This window comes from Somniosus microcephalus, chromosome 29 (assembly GCF_052327205.1).
Source record: "Somniosus microcephalus isolate GS21.2 chromosome 29, FLI_Smic_1.0, whole genome shotgun sequence".
Classification (NCBI taxonomy): domain Eukaryota; kingdom Metazoa; phylum Chordata; class Chondrichthyes; order Squaliformes; family Somniosidae; genus Somniosus; species Somniosus microcephalus.
Window position 1 is genome coordinate 33763519 of NC_141015.1, and position 22944 is coordinate 33786462.

At 48.7% G+C, this 22944-nt stretch overlaps 1 protein-coding gene across 17 annotated transcripts in view; it reads left to right on the forward strand.

The window, feature by feature from the left end:
- The window catches only part of zmiz1a (zinc finger, MIZ-type containing 1a), a 527531-nt gene that overhangs the window by 497020 nt on the left and 7567 nt on the right, over positions 1-22944 (forward strand). For 15 of the 17 annotated variants that reach the window (XM_085970552.1, XM_085970546.1, XM_085970543.1 and 12 more), the window contains 6 exons: positions 3704-3809; positions 6532-6692; positions 7280-7347; positions 9421-9489; positions 11176-11423; positions 19757-19920. In XM_085970552.1, the coding sequence (XP_085826678.1) occupies positions 3704-3809; positions 6532-6692; positions 7280-7347; positions 9421-9489; positions 11176-11423; positions 19757-19920 (816 nt within the window). Of the gene's footprint in view, positions 1-3703; positions 3810-6531; positions 6693-7279; positions 7348-9420; positions 9490-11175; positions 11424-19756; positions 19921-21784; positions 22031-22944 lie in introns of all 17 variants that reach the window. The other 2 variants (XM_085970560.1, XM_085970554.1) reach the window with 2 other exon arrangements.

A 22944-nucleotide genomic window follows, 5' to 3' on the forward strand; every position in this document is an offset into this window, starting at 1 on the left:
TACGATGACCTCTGTTACTTTGTCTTAGGTTCTGTCTCAGTATAAGCTCCCTTTTGTTTTTTTTTTTGGTTCCTCGTTCTCTGAACACCCTGGTCTGTGTGCCACCAGAGAGGGCAAGGAGATGATCTGCTCCAAGGCCTCTACAAATTCTGCTAGGAGGCGCGCGAGGCAGCAAAGGGATCGCTTCCGCTCGGAGATCCTTTCCCTCTTTGAGGTGGTGCTTGGGAAGCAGCTGTGATGGCACGGTGCTGCGGCATTCCCCTCAGACTGTGCCAACCAGCGGCATTCTTCACAGAAACAAAAACAAAACACGTTTTGAACCCTTGAGAATTATGGCAGCCATTTAAACGTGACGGCGACTGCAGTCAGAATAAAGCCTGTCGCATTTTTCCTTACAATGTAGGTATTTTCTACACAATGAGTGATTATCTCAGTTCTCAATCTATTGGTAATGGTACTGTTCTGCAAGGAGGAATTTCCTGCTGTCTTATTTACTCAGCTGTTTAGTGCCAGCCTCGGCCATCTGCCGATACATTCAGCAAAACAAACGTCAATTGTTGGATTGACACGTTTTTCCTTTCCTGCATTGCACTGCCGCACAATGCTCCTGCTTAGTCACAGCGGCCTGGAATTTCCTGTTGGGGGTGGGGGGAATCGGCAAGTTACAGAGAAATTTATGACCGTTGTTTCGCCCATTTTGCCGACAGCAATTTGGGCCGAAACCTCCTGCCGATTTTATTAGCTTTGGCTGTAACATAAAAATGGGCATAAACAAGCAGCGTAAACAATCATGGGCCTGAGGAAAACCACAGAACTCACACCGTACATTCCTCCTTTAAGTATGAAAATTAAAGTTTGAAGCCATCTAACCATCGTTTGTGCACATTAAGCACAGCACTTTTAAGAAAATGCAACCATGGAAGCTTTCCAAATTTGAATGTAACTCATACAGATGCCATAAAAGTGCATTCAAAGAAACAGAAGATACAATGCTGATCTCAGCGAGGATAAATAAGGAAAATCGCTTTAAAAAATCTCTCCCGCTGCGCCTAAAATTCAGGACGTAATTTCACAGGCCATTTTGAACCAGCTTAATTGCAGGAAACTCGCTGTTTACAATTGGGGACGGAGCCATTGTAATGAGCCACGACGCGTCTGGTCACAGGACTTGATGAAATGGGCAGAAAAGATCAAAGAAATCCGGGTGCGTAGCGTTAGTACGTGCGCAGCGTGCTTACGGCTGAATTTTCGCCATCTTTTTTTTCCCGGCGTAAATTGGCTTCAGGATTGCATGTGTCTCTGGGCGCAGTTTCACAGGAAATTCTGGCTGGGCGTGTTTACAATGCAAAGGGCAAGAGTGGGTCTCCCCTGCTGTTGGTGCTGGCGAGTGGCAGGAAACACTAAGTTCAGTATATCTTATGCGTAGAAAGGAAGAGATATCAGAGATAGCAAACGGATTTGGAAAGAATTTTGTGAGATGTGCCCAGTGATGATAAAGGAAGTGTTTGTGTGTTTTTTTAGCATGGTTCATGGGAGATTTAGTACTGTGGGCACATTCAAATTGTGACATGCATTGTACACGAGACATTTATTAATACTCACAGATTGCCCATGGCATTGCTCATGGTTAGATTTTTTTTTTATTCATGTGATGTGGCCATCGCTGGCAAGGCCAGCATTTATTGCCCATCCCTAATTGCCCTCGAGAAGGTGGTGGTGAGCCATCTTCTTGAGCCGCTGCAGTCCGTGTGGTGAAGGTGCTCCCACGGCGCTGTTAGGGAGGGAGTTCCAGGATTTTGACCCAGCGACAATGAAGGATCGGCGATATAATTCCAAGCCAGGATGGTGTGTGACTTGGAGGGGAACTTGGAGGTGGTGGTGTTCCCATGCGCCTGCTGCCCTTGTCCTTCTAGGTGGAAGAGGTCGCGGGAATGGGAGGTGCTGCCGAAGAAGCCTTGGCGAGTTGCTGCAGTGCAGCATATGTAGTTTTATAATGAAAGGAGCATTATATCATAGAGTGTACAATGTATTATTTTCAAGGACACCCTCAAAGCCTCCTTGAAAAAGTGTAACATCCCCACCGACACCTGGGAATCCCTGGCCCGAGACCGCACAAAGTGGAGGAGAAGCATCCGGGAAGGCGCCGAACACCTCGAGTCTCTTCGCCAGGAGCAAGCGGAAGCCAAGCGCAGGCAGCACAAGGAGCGCACGTCAACCCAAGCACCCCACCCACCCGCCCGCCCCTTCAACCACCGTCTGCCCCACCTGTGACAGAGACTGTAGGTACCGCATTGGACTCATCAGTCACCTGAGAACTCATTTTTAATGTGGAAGCAAGTCATCCTCGGTTCCGAGGGACTGCCTAAGAAGAAGAAGATTTTGTTGCTAAGGTGGAGCTGTGTTTAATCTAACCTGACTAATCTATAATAACAACAGAAAATGCTGGAAAAACTCAGCAGGCCAGGCAACATCCGTGGAGAGAAATTAGAGTCGACGTTTCGGGTCGAAACCCTTTTTCAAAACTGGAAAGGAAATAAAATAGATCGAAGGCAGGGCTGCGATAGAACAAAAGAAGCAAAGAGGTATTCAAAACCAGACGAGATGGTAATAGGACAGTGGAGACAAAGACGGCTCAGATTAGGTGTGAAGTGTACTGGCAGGATGAGAGACAGCTGCCGTGTGGGAGAGAGGAAAAAAAAGGAGGGGGGGTGAAGGGAAGACCCAAAACAAAGGGGTGGGAAAAAAATATAAGTAAAAATGTAATAGGGGCCGAGGTTATGATCTGAAATTGTTGAACTCAATATTGAGTCCGGAAGGCTGTAAAGTGCCTAATCGGAAGAGGAGGTGCTGTTCCTCGAGTTTATGTTGAGCTTCCGTGGAACAATACAAGAGGCCGCAGGCGGTGAGGTCTGAGTGGGAATGGAGCGGTGAATTGAAATGACAGGCGACCGGAAGCTCGGGGTCCCCCTTACGGACTGAACGGAGGTGTTCCGCAAAGCGGTCACCCAATCTGCGTTTGGTCTCCCCAATGTAGAGGACTAATCTATAGTCCACTTAAGTGAACACAGTGTGAAGCTAGTCAATGTTGGTGAGGGAAGTTTGCGGATAGGAAAGTACTTACACATTGCACACACTTGTGCATGGCAGAAGAAACCAGCATGAAAGGACTGTCTACCTGCGTTCATATTTTTGACACATTGAAGTCTGAAGTGTGACGGATGATCGTAAAACTGACTTTGTGGCTCAATATCCGCTCCTCATTGATAAATCTGATAAATCCTGACCCTGCCCAGTGAGGCGGAAGTGTGCTGGTAAGTGAGAAACAAGTGACGAACTAAAATCCCCAACAAAAAATCTTGGGGAGGAAGTGGTGTGGAGAATGGGTTCATTTGTATCGCTAAATCATTTTCGCAAAGCTCATGAAGTAAAAGAAAATGCCAGCTACACATTTAAGATCAGATTGTATGTTTATTATTTAAATTTCAGAACGTATTGTTTCTTTTTTGTCATTTGATGTGTCCACAATGCGTTTACAGTGTTCAAAGAGCTTTAGAGGCTGCCATTCTGTCCACGATACATTTCTACTGTTACAGTTTCATCGCTACCCAGGATATAATCTGATACTGTTCTTGCCAATTCCTTGTGCTTCCCGACACGGTACTGATCCCGTGCTCTCTCTCTCTCTCTCTCTCTCTCCTTGCAGTCGCACTTGTTCGTACTGCAGTTGGTGCACAGACCATCAGTCCGATCGGTGTTGCAAGGCTTGCTGAAGAAACGGCTCCTTCCTGCTGAACATTGCATCACCAAAAGTAGGTGTACGGAGAGGGTGTTTTACAAGAACGTGTGTGTATTTTTGTTCAGTTTTTGAGGAGCTCTTGCCTCGATCACTGGGAAGGGGTTACAGCCTTTTCGTCACAGTCACAGGAGCGACCAAAACAATTAGATTTTCGTAACGCTAGTGAGGCGCTTTAATACTAATTGTGCTACAATAAGCGTTTTTGATGCTCTTCTCACCCAAAGTCACAGGGCGGATAATTTGGGGGTTGGGGGGAAACCCAGTGGAAGCCTTGCTTCTGTCCTGCAACAGTTTTTAAAGAAGAAATCAAGCACATTGCATATTAACATATAAACGAGGCGTTAACCCAATGGATGGCACTTGTTAGAAACATAGAAAAATAGGAGCAGGAGTCGGCCATTCAGCCCTTCGAGCCTGCTCCTCCATTCAATATGATCATGGCTGAGCCTCTATCTCAATACCATATTCCCACTCTCTCCCCATACTCCTTGATGCCTTTTGTGTCTAGAAATCTATCTATCTCCTTCTTAAATATATTCGGTGACTTGGCCTCCACAGCCTTCTGTGGTAAAGAATTCCACAGGTTCACCACCCTCTGAGTGAAGAAATTTCTCCTCATCTCAGTCCTAAATGTCCTACCCCGTATCCGGAGACTGTGACCCCTCGTTCTAGACCCCCCCCGCCCAGCCAGGGGAAACATCCTCCCTGCATCCAGTCTGTCTAGCCCTGTCAGAATTTTATTTTATTATACGTTTCAATGAGATCCCCTCTCGTTCTTCTAAACTCTAGTGAATACAGGCCTAGTCGACCCAATCTCTCAATAGACAAAGGAGTTGTATGCAAGCCCATCGTGTGTTCGTGTGCTATTTTTTGAGGCACTAATATGATCTGTCATGTTCAAGTAAAGAAAACCTCTCCCGTCATTTTATAAGGCAGGGGGGATAAAAATGAAAGCTTCTGCATTAACAGCTGTCTTTGGGTCAGGTAATGAGCTTGTGAATAAGAAATCACAGAAACCCCACAGTGCAGATAGAGGCCATTTCGGCCCATCGAGCCTGCACCGACACATATCCCACCCGATCCCCGTAATCCCTACACCAACACATATCCCACCCTATCCCCGTAACCCCACGTATTTAATCCCCCTAATCTGAGAGGTTGATTGTTTACAGTTGACCGTAGACCCAGCTCAGTTTGGTTTCACTTGAGAACGATCTAAATGGCCTCCCCATGACTGAATAGCCCACTGATGCTCACTGCCTACTGCCCACTCTCACATGGATAAAGCTCAATTGGATGAGGTTATTAGGGGGTGGCTATCACGGAGCTGTATGAGTCACTGCCTTCAGGAGGGGAGAAATTTGAAAAGAAGGAAAAAAGGACCTACTTTTCGTGGGGGGGAACTAATCCATTGGGGGGCAATACATGCCATCTGGGTTGGTCAAAGCCAATGGTGGCACATTTCTCGCTGTCCTTAGATACAGGACAGGTGCTCTGGAGGCAGCAAGGAGTGAGTCATCAGCCATGTCATCAATTTAATCCTTTAATTTAAAAAAAAACATTCCACTCCTGTCCTGAAGATATTGACTTCCACGCTAGCCTGTGGCTTGATGGCACCAATCACCCACGGCAGTTGTGGAATTTGAATTCAGTTAAATACATCTGGAATAAAAAGCTTGCATCAGTAATGGTGACCATGAAACTACCGGATTGTCGTAAAAACCCATCTGGTTCACTAATGTCCTTTAGGGAAGAAAATCTACTGTCTTTATCCGGTCTGGCCGATATGTGACTCCAGACCCACAGCAATGTGGTTGACTCTTAACTGCCCTCTGAAATGGCCTAGCAAACCGCTCAGTTGTCAAGAAGGTGACTCACCACCACCTTCTCGAGGGCAATTTGGGATGGGCAATAAATGCTGGGCTTGCCAGTGGCGCCCACATCCTGTGAATGAATTTTAAAAAAATCACCCTTTCCTACTTATCTAAATGACCATTATACATGTGAGAGCCTTAACGGTGGAGGGTGTCACGCCTGAACCCTCACCTGGTTGCACCAACAATTGGGGTTGCTGTACAATAGTCAGGATCAGTTTCTCATCTTTGACCCAAAAGCCCATATCAGAGTTGGGCTCTTCCTGTTCTGTGTGGCTCTGAGATAGAAACTTTGGCCCTGAAATTCCTTGGGGGTTCTCTCAGCCTCTCGCCATCCCCCTGGTGGGAGACCAGCGAAACTCCCGAGAGAAACTGCACACAAAGGCCGAGAATGGCCATTTGCTCCGTTTCTCGGGAGGGGGAACCCCCAGCTTTTCCACCAAAGGTAGGCTTCAAAAGAGTCGTACTAAAATTGAAAAAATCGTTAATGAAGTCTCAAGTGGCCGCTGGAATAATGAAGAATTCTGCCAGTTGATTTAGTTTTCATGAATGATAGCAAAATACTGCAGATGCTGGAAATCCGAAATAACAACAGAAAATGCTGGAAAAACTCAGCAGGCCAGGCAACATCCATGGAGAGAAATTAGAGTCAACGTTTCGGGTCTTGATAAAGGGTTTTGACCCGAAACGTTGACTCTAATTTCTCTCCACGGATGTTGCCTGGCCTGCTGAGTTTTTCCAGCATTTTCTGTTGTTATTTAGTTTTCATGAATAATGGGCTAGTTCGGTATGAGGGGGTGTTATACGTGCCTCTGTGCTGATGGCACTGTTGATAACTTCTTATTGCCTCTCGTTAACCAGTAAAAAGGAACTTCAGCAGTGTGGCAGCTTCTTCAGGCGGCGCCACATTAAACGGAGAAGACGGAGTGGAGCAAACGGCAATCAAGGTGTCCCTGAAGTGTCCAATCACCTTCAGGCGGATTCAGCTTCCAGCGAGAGGCCATGATTGTAAACACGTACAGGTAAACGCCTCCCTCCATCCTGGGTTTCAAAGTCTATGACGGCCTGGCTATTGAAAGGATATTATGGCCGGGCATCATCTTTTAGTGAGGTCCATTTGATGCTAAAATGGTTGTTTAGTGAGTGCAAGATTGGGGGCGATTTTAGCCCGACTCGCTCAGCAGAAGCCTGGCGTGCGGGCGGTTAAAAATCGCCCCTGGGCTCTTACCTGTCCGAAAGCTGCCGTGAGCGCAGCATCTGCAATTTTAACCTGCTCTCCTGAGCAGGCAGCAAGGACAACCGCCCGGGGCCAACAGGGTCCTTCTTTACACATATACACGTTGCGGCCCGATGATGTAATTGAGACCCGACTGTAATTTTAACTCAGGGGCCCGAGCAGGGAATCTACCTGGAGTTAAAATCGGGGCCGCATTGAGTCTGAAAGGGAGTTTTATCAGCTTAAAGTTAAAACTGGAAAGCTGACTAAATCCATGAGGTAACAATAGTGCAGAAAACCTACTGGCAGACAAATCATCATGATTAATATTCTGGAGACTGTACGTAATAAGTATTAATAGGATCGTCTGTGTCTGTTCCCTTGTTACTGCAGTGTTTTGATTTGGAATCGTACTTGCAACTGAACTGTGAAAGAGGAACATGGCGATGTCCTGTATGCAAGTGAGTAAAGAATTTGAACCGTTGAGAAAGAATGGTGCGATTTTGCCCGTGACGTGCCTTGGCGTCTGGTCGCTGCTTTGGGATACTTTAAAAAAAAAAAATATTGCTTCTTTTTATATACACAAGGCTTAACAACAATTGCATTTATATAGCTTCACAGGAACGTAATCGGACAAACCCTAAAATTACAGACGCCCCTTGAAAGCTGCATTTGTTTGTGAGAATTAGCCCTCAGGACGGGATATTGAACCAGTGTCTGCTGGTTCAGATCAATGTTCAAGATTCCATGATGCGATTCCAAGATGAGCAGGGAATTCTCCCAGTAGCCTGGCCACCATTCCTCTCCTCAATACCACTAAAAACAGATTAACTCGTTATTTATCTTGTAGTGTTTGCCTATATAATAAAGTAACTTATATTATAAGTGTGGTGGGATGTTGCTGAGGGACAAAATAAAGTTTTTTTTATTCATTCACGGGATGTGGGCGTCGCTGGCAAGGCCAGCATTTATTGCCCATCCCTAGCTGCCCTCGAGAAGGTGGTGGTGAGCCGCCTCCTTGAACCGCTGCAGTCCGTGCGGTGAAGGTGCTCCCACAGTGCTGTTAGGGAGTTCCAGGATTTTGACTCAGCGACGATGAAGGAACGGCCGCTATACTTCCAAGTCAGGATGGTGTGTGACATTGGAGGGGAACTTGGAGGTGGTGGTGTTCCCATGCGCCTGCTGCCCTTGTCCTTCTAGGTGGAAGAGGTCGTGGGTTTGGGAGGTGCTGCCGAAGAAGCCTTGGCGAGTTGCTGCAGTGCATCTTGTCGATGGTACACACTGCAGCCACGGTGCGCCGGTGGTGGAGGGAGTGAATGTTTAAGGTGGTGGATGGGGTGCCAATCAAGCGGGCTGCTTTGTCCTGGATGGTGTCGAGCTTCTTGAGTGCTATATAAATGCAAGTACCTTTTTTCATTGAAAAGAATGGGAGCAGCATCCTGCAGGGAGTCCTTATACTCTCTAAGATGGGACATAAATTGTTGCTTTCAAAGCAACAAAAAAGTCTCGTGGGCAATGTGCCCTTTCATTTTTATTTTTGGGTGCACGGTCCCTATAATTTGGCTGGTGAGTGGCCTGCGCGGGACCTCCCAATCGCTGCGTGGCCACGCAGCTTAGGGGGAACATTGCTCATGGGAATTCTCCGTTAAACGTAGTGATGTTTTTCCCCCCATCAGTCATTAGTTTTAGTGAATGAGTAGGTGTGTGTAACGCACAGTGGAAGTCATTTTGTATTTGCATTTGGTTTTATTGTGCTAACAGCGGGAGATATACCACTTTATGAAAAATAGCTGTTTGTGTGCCCAATCCTGTTTTTGTTTGTGACAGCATTTTCCACCACGTTGGCATTAGCCAAGGCATGGTTGCTCTGTATGTTATTGGGTCTTTGGTGGGCAATAAAGGGACCTATTGAATTCCATCCAAAGTCTGCTCCGTGCAGTCCCAGTCCCAATGCCCTGTGTAGTGTGACCCAAACATTTATTTGTTTAATAATTGATCTTGGGCTTGCATTCTCTTCAGAAGATTGAAAGTGAAAAAACCTCCTGTCAGCTTCAAAGAATTAGCTTTAAATTTTCCTCCTTTCATCAGGAACAGAAGCATACAGCGCAGAAGGAGGCCATTCACCCCATCGTGTCACTGCTGGCTCTTTGAAAGCACTACCCAATTAGTCCCACTCCCCTGCTCTTTCCCCGTAGCCCTGCAAATTTATCCAATACCCTTTTGAAAGTTACTACTGAATCTGTTTCCACCGCCCTTTCAGGCAGCGCATTCCAGATCATCATAACTCGCTGCGTAAAGAAGAAATTGTCCTCATTTCCCCCTGGAGTTTTTTTCCCAATTGTCTTAAATCTGTCTCTTCTGGTTACCGACCCTCCTGCCAATGGAAACAATTTCTCCCTATCTACTCTATCAAAAACCCTCGCAGTTTTATTTCCAAAGAAAACCTTTAGTGATTGTTGCACTTTATTCTGAAATTATATTGGCTTTTTCTTTGTACGAAAGTTATTGACAATATTCTTTTCACTCAATGACAGTAAAACGGCACTCCTGGAAGGCCTTGAAGTTGACCAGTACATGTGGAGCATCCTATCCAACATTCAAAAGTAGGTTTAGTCAAGGTTCTTCATTATGATTGACCTATTGCGTGTGCTGAGTTTGTTGGGAGTTGGTTTGGAAGCTGTGTTTGTTTAGATGTGTACAACTAGGCTTGCACATTAAAAAAAAAAGTGACTTCTGTACCTCGTGAACTCCATTTCCAATTTCAAATAGCCCTTCTACTTCATAACTGAAATCTAGCTAAAACAATGTCTCAGCAATGTCCTCTTAAGTTGGCATGGAATGATGCTGCCTCTGGACAAGCCAGTTCATTCGAGAGACTCTAAAGTGACACTCCTAGAAGGTCCTGCCTCACAACCAAGATTACCTCAGTTTCATTTTTCTCTGCTGCCTTCTGTCTGGACATTTCCAGTTCTCAAGGGCACGTTTGGAGTGTGCCCAGTAGAACACAATCTCTTAATTGGTGCGTGAAGCATAGTATTCATTGTTTTTTTTGGCAGAATAAAAACTCCAAGAAGAATAATCCTTGAGTCGTCCAAAAATCTACAATAAAATAAAAATAACTTATTGGAGATCCATCATCCACCTTAGCTCAGTGGTAGCACTCTGAGTCAAAGGGCCCTAAGTTCAAGTCACACTCCAGAGACTTCAGCACGTAATCCAGGCTGACACTCCCGTGCAGTACTGAGGGAATGTTGCACTGTCAGAGGTGCCATCTTTTGGATGAAACATTAAACCAAAGCCCCATCTACCCTCTCGGGAGGACGTAAAAGATCCCATGGCACTATTCAAAGAAGTCCAAGGACGTTCTCCCGGTGTCCTGGCCAACCTTTATCTCTCAAACAACATCTATAAAGAGCACAGATTATCTGGTAATTTACCTCATGGCTGTTTGTGGAATCTTGCTGTGCACAGAATTGACCGCTGTGTTTTCAACACTTACTTCATTGGCTATGAAGTGCTTTGTGATGCCCTGAGGTCATGAAAGGTGCTATGTAAATGCACCTTCTTTCTTTCAAAAACAAATCATGTAATTTCTGTGCCAATCCCCACAGTCATTCCTCCCATCTATTTAAATTAAATTGTGTTGGAATGAGAAGTTGCATATATGCATCCTGATCTCATGTGGCGTTGGTCACGGGTAATCCAGAGTACACTTGGGATGTTTAGCTAGAGTTGGAGCTGCATTTAGCCTGGGCTGTCCTTTAAATACTCGCTGTGCAGAAGTGGTCTAAATAGTTTACACCCCTCAGGCCAATTAGAGGTCAATTGTAGCTGTTTGTAAATTTCTGCTTCCAGGTCAGAAGAACCGAGCATGAACTATCTGACGTAAGAAAACTACTCGGCACTTGGTCTAAGCGTTAAAGCTTTAATCAACTGTTTTACAACATGGAGGTCTAGTTGTGTCCTTCACTAGTTCCTGTTACGAATGTCCTGCGCAAGCTGGGCCCGTGCCCGAGTATTTATACTCTCCCTGGACAGCGCCACCCGTAGGCCGCTCAGTATTATTTCATAAGTCTTTCTTTCATGAATGACTGATTCATGTCACTATCTACCCTTTTTTAAATGAAGATCATTTTTGCAGTCAAAGTGTGAAGCTAAGCATTGCTAGACACGAGACATTTTTCATCTATCAAGTAATAGATATCTGCAGGAAATAGGAGATGACTTTTAATATTTAGGCATTGCAGTAGCTTCCTGTATTTGGTTTAATCTTCTTTGTATCACTGCAGCTCTGAGTTTGAAGAGGTCACCATTGATCCAACCTGCAGCTGGAGACCAGTTCCACTGAAGTCTGACATTCACATTAAAGATGACCCAGATGGTCCTCTGTCCAAGAGGTTCAAGACCATGAGCCCCAGCCAGATGATTATGCCTAATGTCATGGAGATGATTGCAGCCCTTGGGCCAGGCCCGTCACCGTACCCATCCCTACCTCCACCACCAGGAGGCAACAGTGGCAATGAATATGGCAACCCGGGTAGGTATCACCATGAATTTAGAATTTCCTTATCCATGCATACATGTCATCGACACTGCGTTTTATCCAGCTTGCTGGGGTCCTGAATGAAGCTGCTGTCAAGAAATGTTTTAAGTTTTTCCTCAACTATTTGTACAGATTATTATTTTTCATTATGCAGCTTAATATGTGTCTTTTGTACGTGTCAAAAACATTAGTATGAGTGTATTTTGATTGTTGGCATCTTGCACCCCTAGTCCCAATGTACCTGATGCAGAGATCAACATTATAATCTGGCCCAGCGAAGAGCAACGGTAATTTTCCAGTTCTAGGCCGTTACATACAGTATAATGGAAGTGGCCGTTAATGCAGGAATGGATGCCAAATGTACAGATCCACCAGTTTGTTTCTCTTCCTTTGGGTAGATTGTAAAAAGCAATGTAAAGGTGTAAAATCAAACTGGGGAGTAATCGCCCCCAAGTTTGTAGGCCATAAAATGTCTGACTTGCACTTGTTTAATTCCCAGAAGAAAACATTTGAGGCCGCAATTCTCTTTTTTTTTTTAAAGAGTTGGATAAATATCTGTTTGGAAATGGAATTGGTGGTTATCGGATTAGGGATAGATTGAAAGGGTCAAGTATTTGTTGGAATATGATTCCTTTGCTGTGGGGTTTTGCCTGGAAAACAGCGGGCAAGAATGAAACAGTGGGTGTGTGAGGCTGGCTGAATATTTTGAAGTTTTGCTTGACTTGAGTGCGTTGTTATGCAAAGCTATGCGTCAGATGGTTAAAAGGGTGGGTGGAGTCCCTACTAGGATACGCTGTGTACGACTTGTGGATGGAGCAGGCTTGACGGGTCCTGTGGCCTTCACCCATCTCATGCTTTTCATGTGTTCTTCCAGTTACCCTCGTGAATATATTATATGTTAAGGCAGAAAATCCTTTTACAAAAAAATGACCACCAGTAGGCTGGTTGATTTTGTGGAAGGGTATCAGAGCCAAGCTCAGCCCTGTCCTCACTCAACCTCCATACCTTGCAGCCGACGAAGATCAGGAACCAATGTTCCCTCTAAGGCCGCGCAATAATGGGAAAGGTCCCGCACAGGCCGCTCACCGGCTTCTCCGTAGTAAATACCACACATGCATGGAAATTTAAAGGGACTGCGCGCTAAAAGAAGCAGGCCACGTAGAACAAAGCGCCGCTCACAGGCAGCATTGGCAGGAACCCTGGCTGTTAGGCTTTCCTTTCACGAGCTTGGGGGCACTGTGGTCAGTCGCAGTGTTCCTTAGTGCTGCCTCGGTTGCGCTCAATTGAATGTAAGCTGGGAGTTGATCCTCGGCCCTACTGGTCTGTAGTGGATGTACTGCCGAGTATTGCGTTAACACACTAGGCCATGGCGAAGCTGGATTCTGGCTTATGCAATAGATGTGGTAGCTGAGGAAGGAAGGGTCACTCTCAACCCTGACGGATAGTCTTATGTACATGACCAAAGCTGCACAACCACAAGAGGTAAAACTGGAGCATTCTACTGCCAAACATGAGATGACCACAAAGACATGTGGTGTCGAGCGCTATAGAACACTCAGAAACTGAGATATAAATATATCTAAAGACCTTAATGCAAGTGTCCAGTTGTCATTCACTGTTCAGGACTACAGACCAAAAGGAACTGATAACAGATTCTGGCAGGGCACACTCTGAATGCACTGCTGGGAGGTGGGGAAGAATGAGTAGAGTGACTTTTTTAGATAAGAGATTACATCTTAAGTTTTTTCAAGATGATTGTGAATTGAGATATGTTTCATGATCCCATGAATTTCCATTACCCTCTTGAAATTCTTCATTTTTGAGGCTGGTACAACAATGGAGGCGAGTTACATTTTACAGAGAATGGGACGTGTGAGGAGAGAGAGAATGGGACGTGTGGGGAGAGAGAGAGAGAATGGGACGTGTGAGGAGAGAGAGAGAGAATGGGACGTGTGAGGAGAGAGAGAGAGAGAATGGGATGTGTGGGGAGAGAGAGAGAATGGGACGTGTGGGGAGAGAGAGAGAGAATGGGACGTGTGAGGAGAGAGAGAGAGAATGGGACGTGTGGGGAGAGAGAGAGAGAATGGGACGTGTGGGGAGAGAGAGAGAGAATGGGACGTGTGAGGAGAGAGAGAGAGAGAATGGGACGTGTGGGGAGAGAGAGAATGGGACGTGTGGGGAGAGAGAGAGAATGGGACGTGTGGGGAGAGAGAGAGAGAATGGGACGTGTGGGGAGAGAGAGAGAGAATGGGACGTGTGGGGAGAAAGAGAGAGAATGGGACATGTGGGGAGAGAGAGAGAGAGAATGGGACGTGTGGGGAGAGAGAGAGAATGGGACGTGTGGGGCGAGAGAGAGAGAGAATGGGACGTGTGAGGAGAGAGAGAGAGAATGGGACGTGTGGGGAGAGAAAGAGAATGGGACCTGTGGGGAGAGAGAGAGAGAATGGGACGTGTGAGGAGAGAGAGAGAATGGGACGTGTGGGGAGAGAGAGAGAATGGGACGTGTGGGGCGAGAGAGAGAGAGAATGGGACGTGTGAGGAGAGAGAGAGAGAATGGGACGTGTGGGGAGAGAGAGAGAATGGGACCTGTGGGGAGAGAGAGAGAGAATGGGACGTGTGAGGAGAGAGAGAGAGAATGGGACGTGTGGGGAGAGAGAGAGAGAATGGGACGTGTGAGGAGAGAGAGAGAGAATGGGACGTGTGGGGAGAGAGAGAGAGAATGGGACGTGTGGGGAGAGAGAGAGAGAATGGGACGTGTGGGGAGAGAGAGAGAGAGAGAGAGAGAGAATGGGACGTGTGAGGAGAGAGAGAGAGAGAATGGGACGTGTGGGGAGAGAGAGAGAGAATGGGACGTGTGGGGAGAGAGAGAGAGAATGGAACGTGTGAGGAGAGAGAGAGAGAATGGGACGTGTGGGGAGAGAGAGAGAGAATGGGACGTGTGGGGAGAGAGAGAGAGAGAATGGGACGTGTGGGGAGAGAGAGAGAGAATGGGACGTGTGGGGAGAGAGAGAGAGAATGGGACGTGTGGGGAGAGAGAGAGAGAATGGGACGTGTGGGGAGAGAGAGAGAATGGGACGTGTGGGGAGAGAGAGAGAGAATGGGACGTGTGGGGAGAGAGAGAGAGAATGGGACGTGTGGGGAGAGAGAGAGAATGGGACGTGTGGGGAGAGAGAGAGAGAGAATGGGACGTGTGGGGAGAGAGAGAGAATGGGACGTGTGGGGAGAGAGAGAGAGAATGGGACGTGTGGGGAGAGAGAGAGAATGGAACGTGTGGGGAGAGAGAGAGAATGGGACGTGTGGGGAGAGAGAGAGAGAATGGGACGTGTGGGGAGAGAGAGAGAGAATGGGACGTGTGGGGAGAGAGAGAGAGAGAATGGGACGTGTGGGGAGAGAGAGAGAGAATGGGACGTGTGGGGAGAGAGAGAGAGAATGGGACGTGTGGGGCGAGAGAGAGAGAGAATGGGACGTGTGAGGAGAGAGAGAGAGAATGGGACGTGTGGGGAGAGAGAGAGAATGGGACGTGTGGGGCGAGAGAGAGAGAGAATGGGACGTGTGAGGAGAGAGAGAGAGAATGGGACGTGTGGGGAGAGAGAGAGAGAATGGGACGTGTGGGGAGAGAGAGAGAGAATGGGACGTGTGAGGAGAGAGAGAGAGAATGGGACGTGTGGGGAGAGAGAGAGAGAATGGGACGTGTGAGGAGAGAGAGAGAGAATGGGACGTGTGGGGAGAGAGAGAGAATGGGACGTGTGGGGAGAGAGAGAGAGAATGGGACGTGTGGGGAGAGAGAGAGAATGGGACGTGTGGGGAGAGAGAGAGAGAGAATGGGACGTGTGGGGAGAGAGAGAGAGAATGGGACGTGTGGGGAGAGAGAGAGAATGGGACGTGTGGGGAGAGAGAGAGAATGGGACGTGTGGGGAGAGAGAGAGAGAGAATGGGACGTGTGGGGCGAGAGAGAGAGAGAATGGGACGTGTGGGGAGAGAGAGCGAGAGAATGGGACGTGTGGGGAGAGAGAGAGAGAATGGGACGTGTGGGGAGAGAGAGAGAGAATGGGACGTGTGGGGCGAGAGAGAGAGAATGGGACGTGTGAGGAGAGAGAGCGAATGGGACGTGTGGGGAGAGAGAGAGAATGGGACGTGTGGGGAGAGAGAGAGAGAATGGGACGTGTGGGGAGAGAGAGAGAGAATGGGACGTGTGGGGAGAGAGAGAGAATGGGACGTGTGGGGAGAGAGAGAGAATGGGACGTGTGGGGAGAGAGAGAGAATGGGACGTGTGGGGAGAGAGAGAGAGAGAATGGGACGTGTGGGGCGAGAGAGAGAGAGAATGGGACGTGTGGGGAGAGAGAGAGAATGGGACGTGTGGGGAGAGAGAGAGAGAATGGGACGTGTGGGGAGAGAGAGAGAATGGGACGTGTGGGGAGAGAGAGAGAGAATGGGACGTGTGAGGAGAGAGAGAGAGAATGGGACGTGTGGGGAGAGAGAGAGAGAATGGGACGTGTGGGGAGAGAGAGAGAGAATGGGACGTGTGAGGAGAGAGAGAGAGAGAATGGGACGTGTGGGGAGAGAGAGAATGGGACGTGTGGGGAGAGAGAGAGAATGGGACGTGTGGGGAGAGAGAGAGAGAATGGGACGTGTGGGGAGAGAGAGAGAGAATGGGACGTGTGGGGAGAAAGAGAGAGAATGGGACATGTGGGGAGAGAGAGAGAGAGAATGGGACGTGTGGGGAGAGAGAGAGAATGGGACGTGTGGGGCGAGAGAGAGAGAGAATGGGACGTGTGAGGAGAGAGAGAGAGAATGGGACGTGTGGGGAGAGAAAGAGAATGGGACCTGTGGGGAGAGAGAGAGAGAATGGGACGTGTGAGGAGAGAGAGAGAATGGGACGTGTGGGGAGAGAGAGAGAATGGGACGTGTGGGGCGAGAGAGAGAGAGAATGGGACGTGTGAGGAGAGAGAGAGAGAATGGGACGTGTGGGGAGAGAGAGAGAATGGGACCTGTGGGGAGAGAGAGAGAGAATGGGACGTGTGAGGAGAGAGAGAGAGAATGGGACGTGTGGGGAGAGAGAGAGAGAATGGGACGTGTGAGGAGAGAGAGAGAGAATGGGACGTGTGGGGAGAGAGAGAGAGAATGGGACGTGTGGGGAGAGAGAGAGAGAATGGGACGTGTGGGGAGAGAGAGAGAGAGAGAGAGAGAGAATGGGACGTGTGAGGAGAGAGAGAGAGAGAATGGGACGTGTGGGGAGAGAGAGAGAGAATGGGACGTGTGGGGAGAGAGAGAGAGAATGGAACGTGTGAGGAGAGAGAGAGAGAATGGGACGTGTGGGGAGAGAGAGAGAGAATGGGACGTGTGGGGAGAGAGAGAGAGAGAATGGGACGTGTGGGGAGAGAGAGAGAGAATGGGACGTGTGGGGAGAGAGAGAGAGAATGGGACGTGTGGGGAGAGAGAGAGAGAATGGGACGTGTGGGGAGAGAGAGAGAATGGGACGTGTGGGGAGAGAGAGAGAGAATGGGACGTGTGGGGAGAGAGAGAGAGAATGGGACGTGTGGGGAGAGAGAGAGAATGGGACGTGTGGGGAGAGAGAGAGAGAGAATGGGACGTGTGGGGAGAGAGAGAGAATGGGACGTGTGGGGAGAGAGAGAGAGAATGGGACGTGTGGGGAGAGAGAGAGAATGGAACGTGTGGGGAGAGAGAGAGAATGGGACGTGTGGGGAGAGAGAGAGAGAATGGGACGTGTGGGGAGAGAGAGAGAGAATGGGACGTGTGGGGAGAGAGAGAGAGAGAATGGGACGTGTGGGGAGAGAGAGAGAGAATGGGACGTGTGGGGAGAGAGAGAGAGAATGGGACGTGTGGGGCGAGAGAGAGAGAGAATGGGACGTGTGAGGAGAGAGAGAGAGAATGGGACGTGTGGGGAGAGAGAGAGAATGGGACGTGTGGGGCGAGAGAGAGAGAGAATGGGACGTGTGAGGAGAGAGAGAGAGAATGGGACGTGTGGGGAGAGAGAGAGAGAATGGGACGTGTGGGGAGAGAGAGAGAGAATGGGACGTGTGAGGAGAGAGAGAGAGAATGGGACGTGTGGGGAGAGAGAGAGAGAATGGGACGTGTGAGGAGAGAGAGAGAGAATGGGACGTGTGGGGAGAGAGAGAGAATGGGACGTGTGGGGAGAGAGAGAGAGAATGGGACGTGTGGGGAGAGAGAGAGAATGGGACGTGTGGGGAGAGAGAGAGAGAGAATGGGACGTGTGGGGAGAGAGAGAGAGAATGGGACGTGTGGGGAGAGAGAGAGAATGGGACGTGTGGGGAGAGAGAGAGAATGGGACGTGTGGGGAGAGAGAGAGAGAGAATGGGACGTGTGGGGCGAGAGAGAGAGAGAATGGGACGTGTGGGGAGAGAGAGCGAGAGAATGGGACGTGTGGGGAGAGAGAGAGAGAATGGGACGTGTGGGGAGAGAGAGAGAGAATGGGACGTGTGGGGCGAGAGAGAGAGAATGGGACGTGTGAGGAGAGAGAGCGAATGGGACGTGTGGGGAGAGAGAGAGAATGGGACGTGTGGGGAGAGAGAGAGAGAATGGGACGTGTGGGGAGAGAGAGAGAGAATGGGACGTGTGGGGAGAGAGAGAGAATGGGACGTGTGGGGAGAGAGAGAGAATGGGACGTGTGGGGAGAGAGAGAGAATGGGACGTGTGGGGAGAGAGAGAGAGAGAATGGGACGTGTGGGGCGAGAGAGAGAGAGAATGGGACGTGTGGGGAGAGAGAGAGAATGGGACGTGTGGGGAGAGAGAGAGAGAATGGGACGTGTGGGGCGAGAGAGAGAGAATGGGACGTGTGAGGAGAGAGAGCGAATGGGACGTGTGGGGAGAGAGAGAGAATGGGACGTGTGGGGAGAGAGAGAGAGAGAGAATGGGACGTGTGGGGAGAGAGAGAGAGAATGGGACGTGTGGGGAGAGAGAGAGAGAATGGGACATGTGGGGAGAGAGAGAATGGGACGTGTGGGGAGAGAGAGAGAATGGGACGTGTGGGGCGAGAGAGAGAGAGAATGGGACGTGTGGGGAGAGAGAGAGAGAATGGGACGTGTGGGGAGAGAGAGAGAATGGGACGTGTGGGGAGAGAGAGAGAGAGTGTGGGGCGAGAGAGAGAGAGAATGGGACGTGTGGGGAGAGAGAGAGAGAGAATGGGACGTGTGGGGAGAGAGAGAGAGAATGGGACGTGTGGGGCGAGAGAGAGAGAGAATGGGACGTGTGGGGAGAGAGAGAGAGAATGGGACGTGTGGGGAGAGAGAGAGAGAGAATGGGACGTGTGGGGAGAGAGAGAGAGAATGGGACGTGTGGGGCGAGAGAGAGAGAATGGGACGTGTGAGGAGAGAGAGCGAATGGGACGTGTGGGGGAGAGAGAGAGAATGGGACGTGTGGGGAGAGAGAGAGAGAATGGGACGTGTGGGGAGAGAGAGAGAGAATGGGACGTGTGGGGAGAGAGAGAATGGGACGTGTGGGGAGAGAGAGAGAATGGGACGTGTGGGGAGAGAGAGAGAATGGGACGTGTGGGGAGAGAGAGAGAGAGAATGGGACGTGTGGGGCGAGAGAGAGAGAATGGGACGTGTGGGGAGAGAGAGAGAATGGGACGTGTGGGGAGAGAGAGAGAGAATGGGACGTGTGGGGCGAGAGAGAGAGAATGGGACGTGTGAGGAGAGAGAGAGAATGGGACGTGTGAGGAGAGAGAGCGAATGGGACGTGTGGGGAGAGAGAGAGAATGGGACGTGTGGGGAGAGAGAGAGAGAATGGGACGTGTGGGGAGAGAGAGAGAGAATGGGACGTGTGGGGAGAGAGAGAGAGAATGGGACATGTGGGGAGAGAGAGAATGGGACGTGTGGGGAGAGAGAGAGAATGGGACGTGTGGGGCGAGAGAGAGAGAGAATGGGACGTGTGGGGAGAGAGAGAGAGAATGGGACGTGTGGGGAGAGAGAGAGAATGGGACGTGTGGGGAGAGAGAGAGAGAGTGTGGGGCGAGAGAGAGAGAGAATGGGACGTGTGGGGAGAGAGAGAGAGAGAATGGGACGTGTGGGGAGAGAGAGAGAGAATGGGACGTGTGGGGCGAGAGAGAGAGAGAATGGGACGTGTGGGGAGAGAGAGAGAGAATGGGACGTGTGGGGAGAGAGAGAGAGAGAATGGGACGTGTGGGGGGAGAGAGAGAATGGGACGTGAGCTAACACTCCCATTTTGTCGGAGCTGACACTTTGTGTAGGATGCTCCAATTTCTCTGAACCTGCTTTCAGTCCTGACAGGATGCAGATTGTTTTGAGAAGGACGACTTGTTAATAACACTGTCATCATCCTCCCAAAAGGTAACACTTACCCCAGCCACGGGAACTTCGATTTCCCGCATGGCAACCCTGCCGGTACTTCTATGAACGACTTCATGCATGGGCCCCAGTTGTCGCACCCTCCAGACATGCCTAACAGCCTTATGACTCCTGACAAGCCACTCAGCCACTCCATGCCTGATCAGGTAAGTGATGCCATTTGCCTGCGTCTCTCCCTCTGTTTCAAACAATGACCTTTTTGCGTTTGCACTTGGGATACATTCAGCCTCAGGGATGTCGAGCGAGAGGGACCTATGTTTGCCAGAGGGCTAACTTTGCCAACACATGGCAGGATCGGGAGCACAGATAAGAATTATGTTAATGGGGCAGGGTGAGATGCAGTAGAGATCAAGCTGCTGCTGGTGATCGCGCAGAAACAGTGGAGAGTAACTTAGTGAATCCAGAGTCCTTTTAACTAATTCTCTGCAAATAATCCTGTCTGATTGTGTTTCTGAGTGTGTAATGTGGCTTGGAATGTTTCTATACAGCACTGATATTTTTCATCTGCCTCGTTTTTATTTCCTCTCTCCATACAAATCTGGTCTGCTTTTGTATGTGCTTATCTCACTGTTATTTCACACAAATGGAATACAAGGGCAATTAGCACTTTATGTTGTCAAAGTTGCCACAAGCATCCCATTGTTTTGTCACTCACTGGTAGACACTAAGGCAGGGGATGTCCAAGAGTTACATGAGTTGCCTTACCATGTGGATGGTCTTTTACATGGAATGTGTAAAAGTAAACCCAAGGTGGTTCAAGAAAAAGAATCTCCCCCATCTGGTTTGAATATGGTGGAGCCCAACCCAGACGTACAAAACTTTTTGGTATTGTTGGACGGGCGTCTTCTCCCCCCAACCCCCCGCCCCCAAAACAAATCTGTGTCGTATCCTGCATTAGAAAAAAGTCTCATCTGTCAACCAGAAAATTCTGCGGTGCAGCAGTCTGTTCCTGGAAATATTTATGATCGTACTGAGCTGAAGTACGTGGGTTTGCTGCAAGCTTTCATTCCCCTCCACCACATCAGAGGCGGACGTGTATTTGCTTATCTGACCTCTGATGTTAGAAACTTCTGCTGTCATTATCCAGCTTTCCCAGAGACCTAACCTGCTTCTGCCTCCACACGCGCACACACACACACACAAATAAGGGGTGTTTTTTTTTGTGGGGGCGGGGGTGTGGAAATGTCTTCAACTCTGCAGCATTCAGCCGACGGTAAATCTGTTGTTGGAGAGAGTCAGGTCAGGAAAATGCTAGTTTGGAGGTTTGTTCCATTACACGCGAGAAGTTACTAACCAAAGCCTCTGAAGCGTGTACCAGGACGTCTTCACTGTATCAGTACGTGTAGCTAATGTGTGTCAGAGACCGTATCTCTTTCTGTCAGCCTACCCACAACGACTGAATACCAGAAACTGCACCGAGCAGCCTTTGAACCACTTCATTCAAACTTCCACGCCATCTTTAACATGGTATTTGCTAAAATTTTCTTTCCAAAGATAGATCACCATTAATATCTCTAATATGTTCCCCTCTAATTTTTTTTTTTTAAACGTGGTTTAGGAAAGGATCTGGTTGCTTTTTGTTCAGGGGGGAGTGGTTTTATTTGGTAGTATAATTCAGCCCAAGTAGGCCAACAAAAAGGATACTTTCTCTTTAAAAATTGCGTTGCCCCAATGCAAGCTAATGTGAGTGCCCTTGATGGGGAGTGAAAGAGCTCAAGTATCTAGACCTTTACAGGAAACATTTGAAATGTTAAAAATGATGGTGATCATGCTGTTCGCTATAAAGGTGGGTAGATTTTCTTATAGTTACTCTAGGTTTGAGAGTGGTTAGGTGTTGCAAGTTAATGCTGCAGAGTTGATTTCCTTCTCAGTCTCCAGTGAGATTTGAAATTTCTTAAGTGGGGATTGGCTTTCTCTCCTGTCTAGTGGCTGGGTTTGGTATTAACATTCTTCAGACATCTTGAGCACTGTACCTTGTGGCCTCACTCTTTCCTGCTTCCTCCTTCGCAGATGCCTCATCCTGGCAGTACTGATCAGTCCCATAGTTCCATGCAGCAAGGTTTGCACGCACCTCACCCCAGCAGCCAGTCAGGGCAGCCATTACATCACAGTGGTCCTAGCCAGCAGCCCCGGCAGCCCCAGCAGGCTGGTTCTAGCAACCATCCACACAGTGATCTGACCTTTCACCCGTCCTCCACCTTGGAAGGTCAGGCTGGTGGTCAGGGAGCGTCCGACCTGCCGGAACCCTCACTGGATGTAAGTGTGCGTCATGCTCTCATTTGCCTGCCCATCCACTGCTAGCAAATTCTGGGCACAGCAAAAACGCCTCATGTCACATCATTGTTTCATACATTTTTCACGTGTTACTTTGTACTGCAGCAGTCTAGGAAGAGAGCAGTGTGCTTGGCTGCCTTGTTCGCCTGTCTGTTTTCAAGAAATGACTTAATTTACTGTATAATATGTCAAACTGACTGGAAAACAAAAGAAAAAGTCAAAAGGGATCAGGAGGGATACAGTAATTGGTTCACTTGATTATGAAAATAGCCCGTCAGATTTTATTAAGAGCAACAGTGGCCCAAAAATACATCAAGACAGTTGTGAAGTATAGAATTGAAAGGCTGGCTGTACCACAAATGTGTTCTTAACGTGATCTGTTTTTGAAACAATTTTAAAAAAAAAAGAAATGGTAGCAGTTGTTTTAGAAAATGATGCCGGGGTCAGCTGTCAATCGCTGGTTCTTGGCGCAGTGTCATAAATTAACAACGGGATCAGTTGGTCCAGTTTTTCTAACATTGCCCCCCCCTCGAGGAGATGGCTGGTGGTGAGGTAGAATACTGCCTTTCAACTTGCTGAGGCCTGGGCCGGCATGCAGCTCAAACTGAGGGATGAAAGTCTCCTCTCGCTGAGGTGAAGGGTTCTTACTTGAAGTGAGTTTGAGCTGTTCCTGGTCGGCACAGGGTCACGGCACTAAACTGCCTGTAATTCAGCACAGTGTGGTCGTCTCACTCGGAGAGACCAATAAGGGTGGCTGGTGTGGGAAATGGAAACTTCGCTGTGTAATAGAGCAGGGCTGTCCAATCCTTTGGGGCAGGGTGTCAATACATGTGGCACAACCAGAGAGTGGGGTGCATGTGATTGGAAAGAAATCGGACCCCTCCCCCAGACATGGA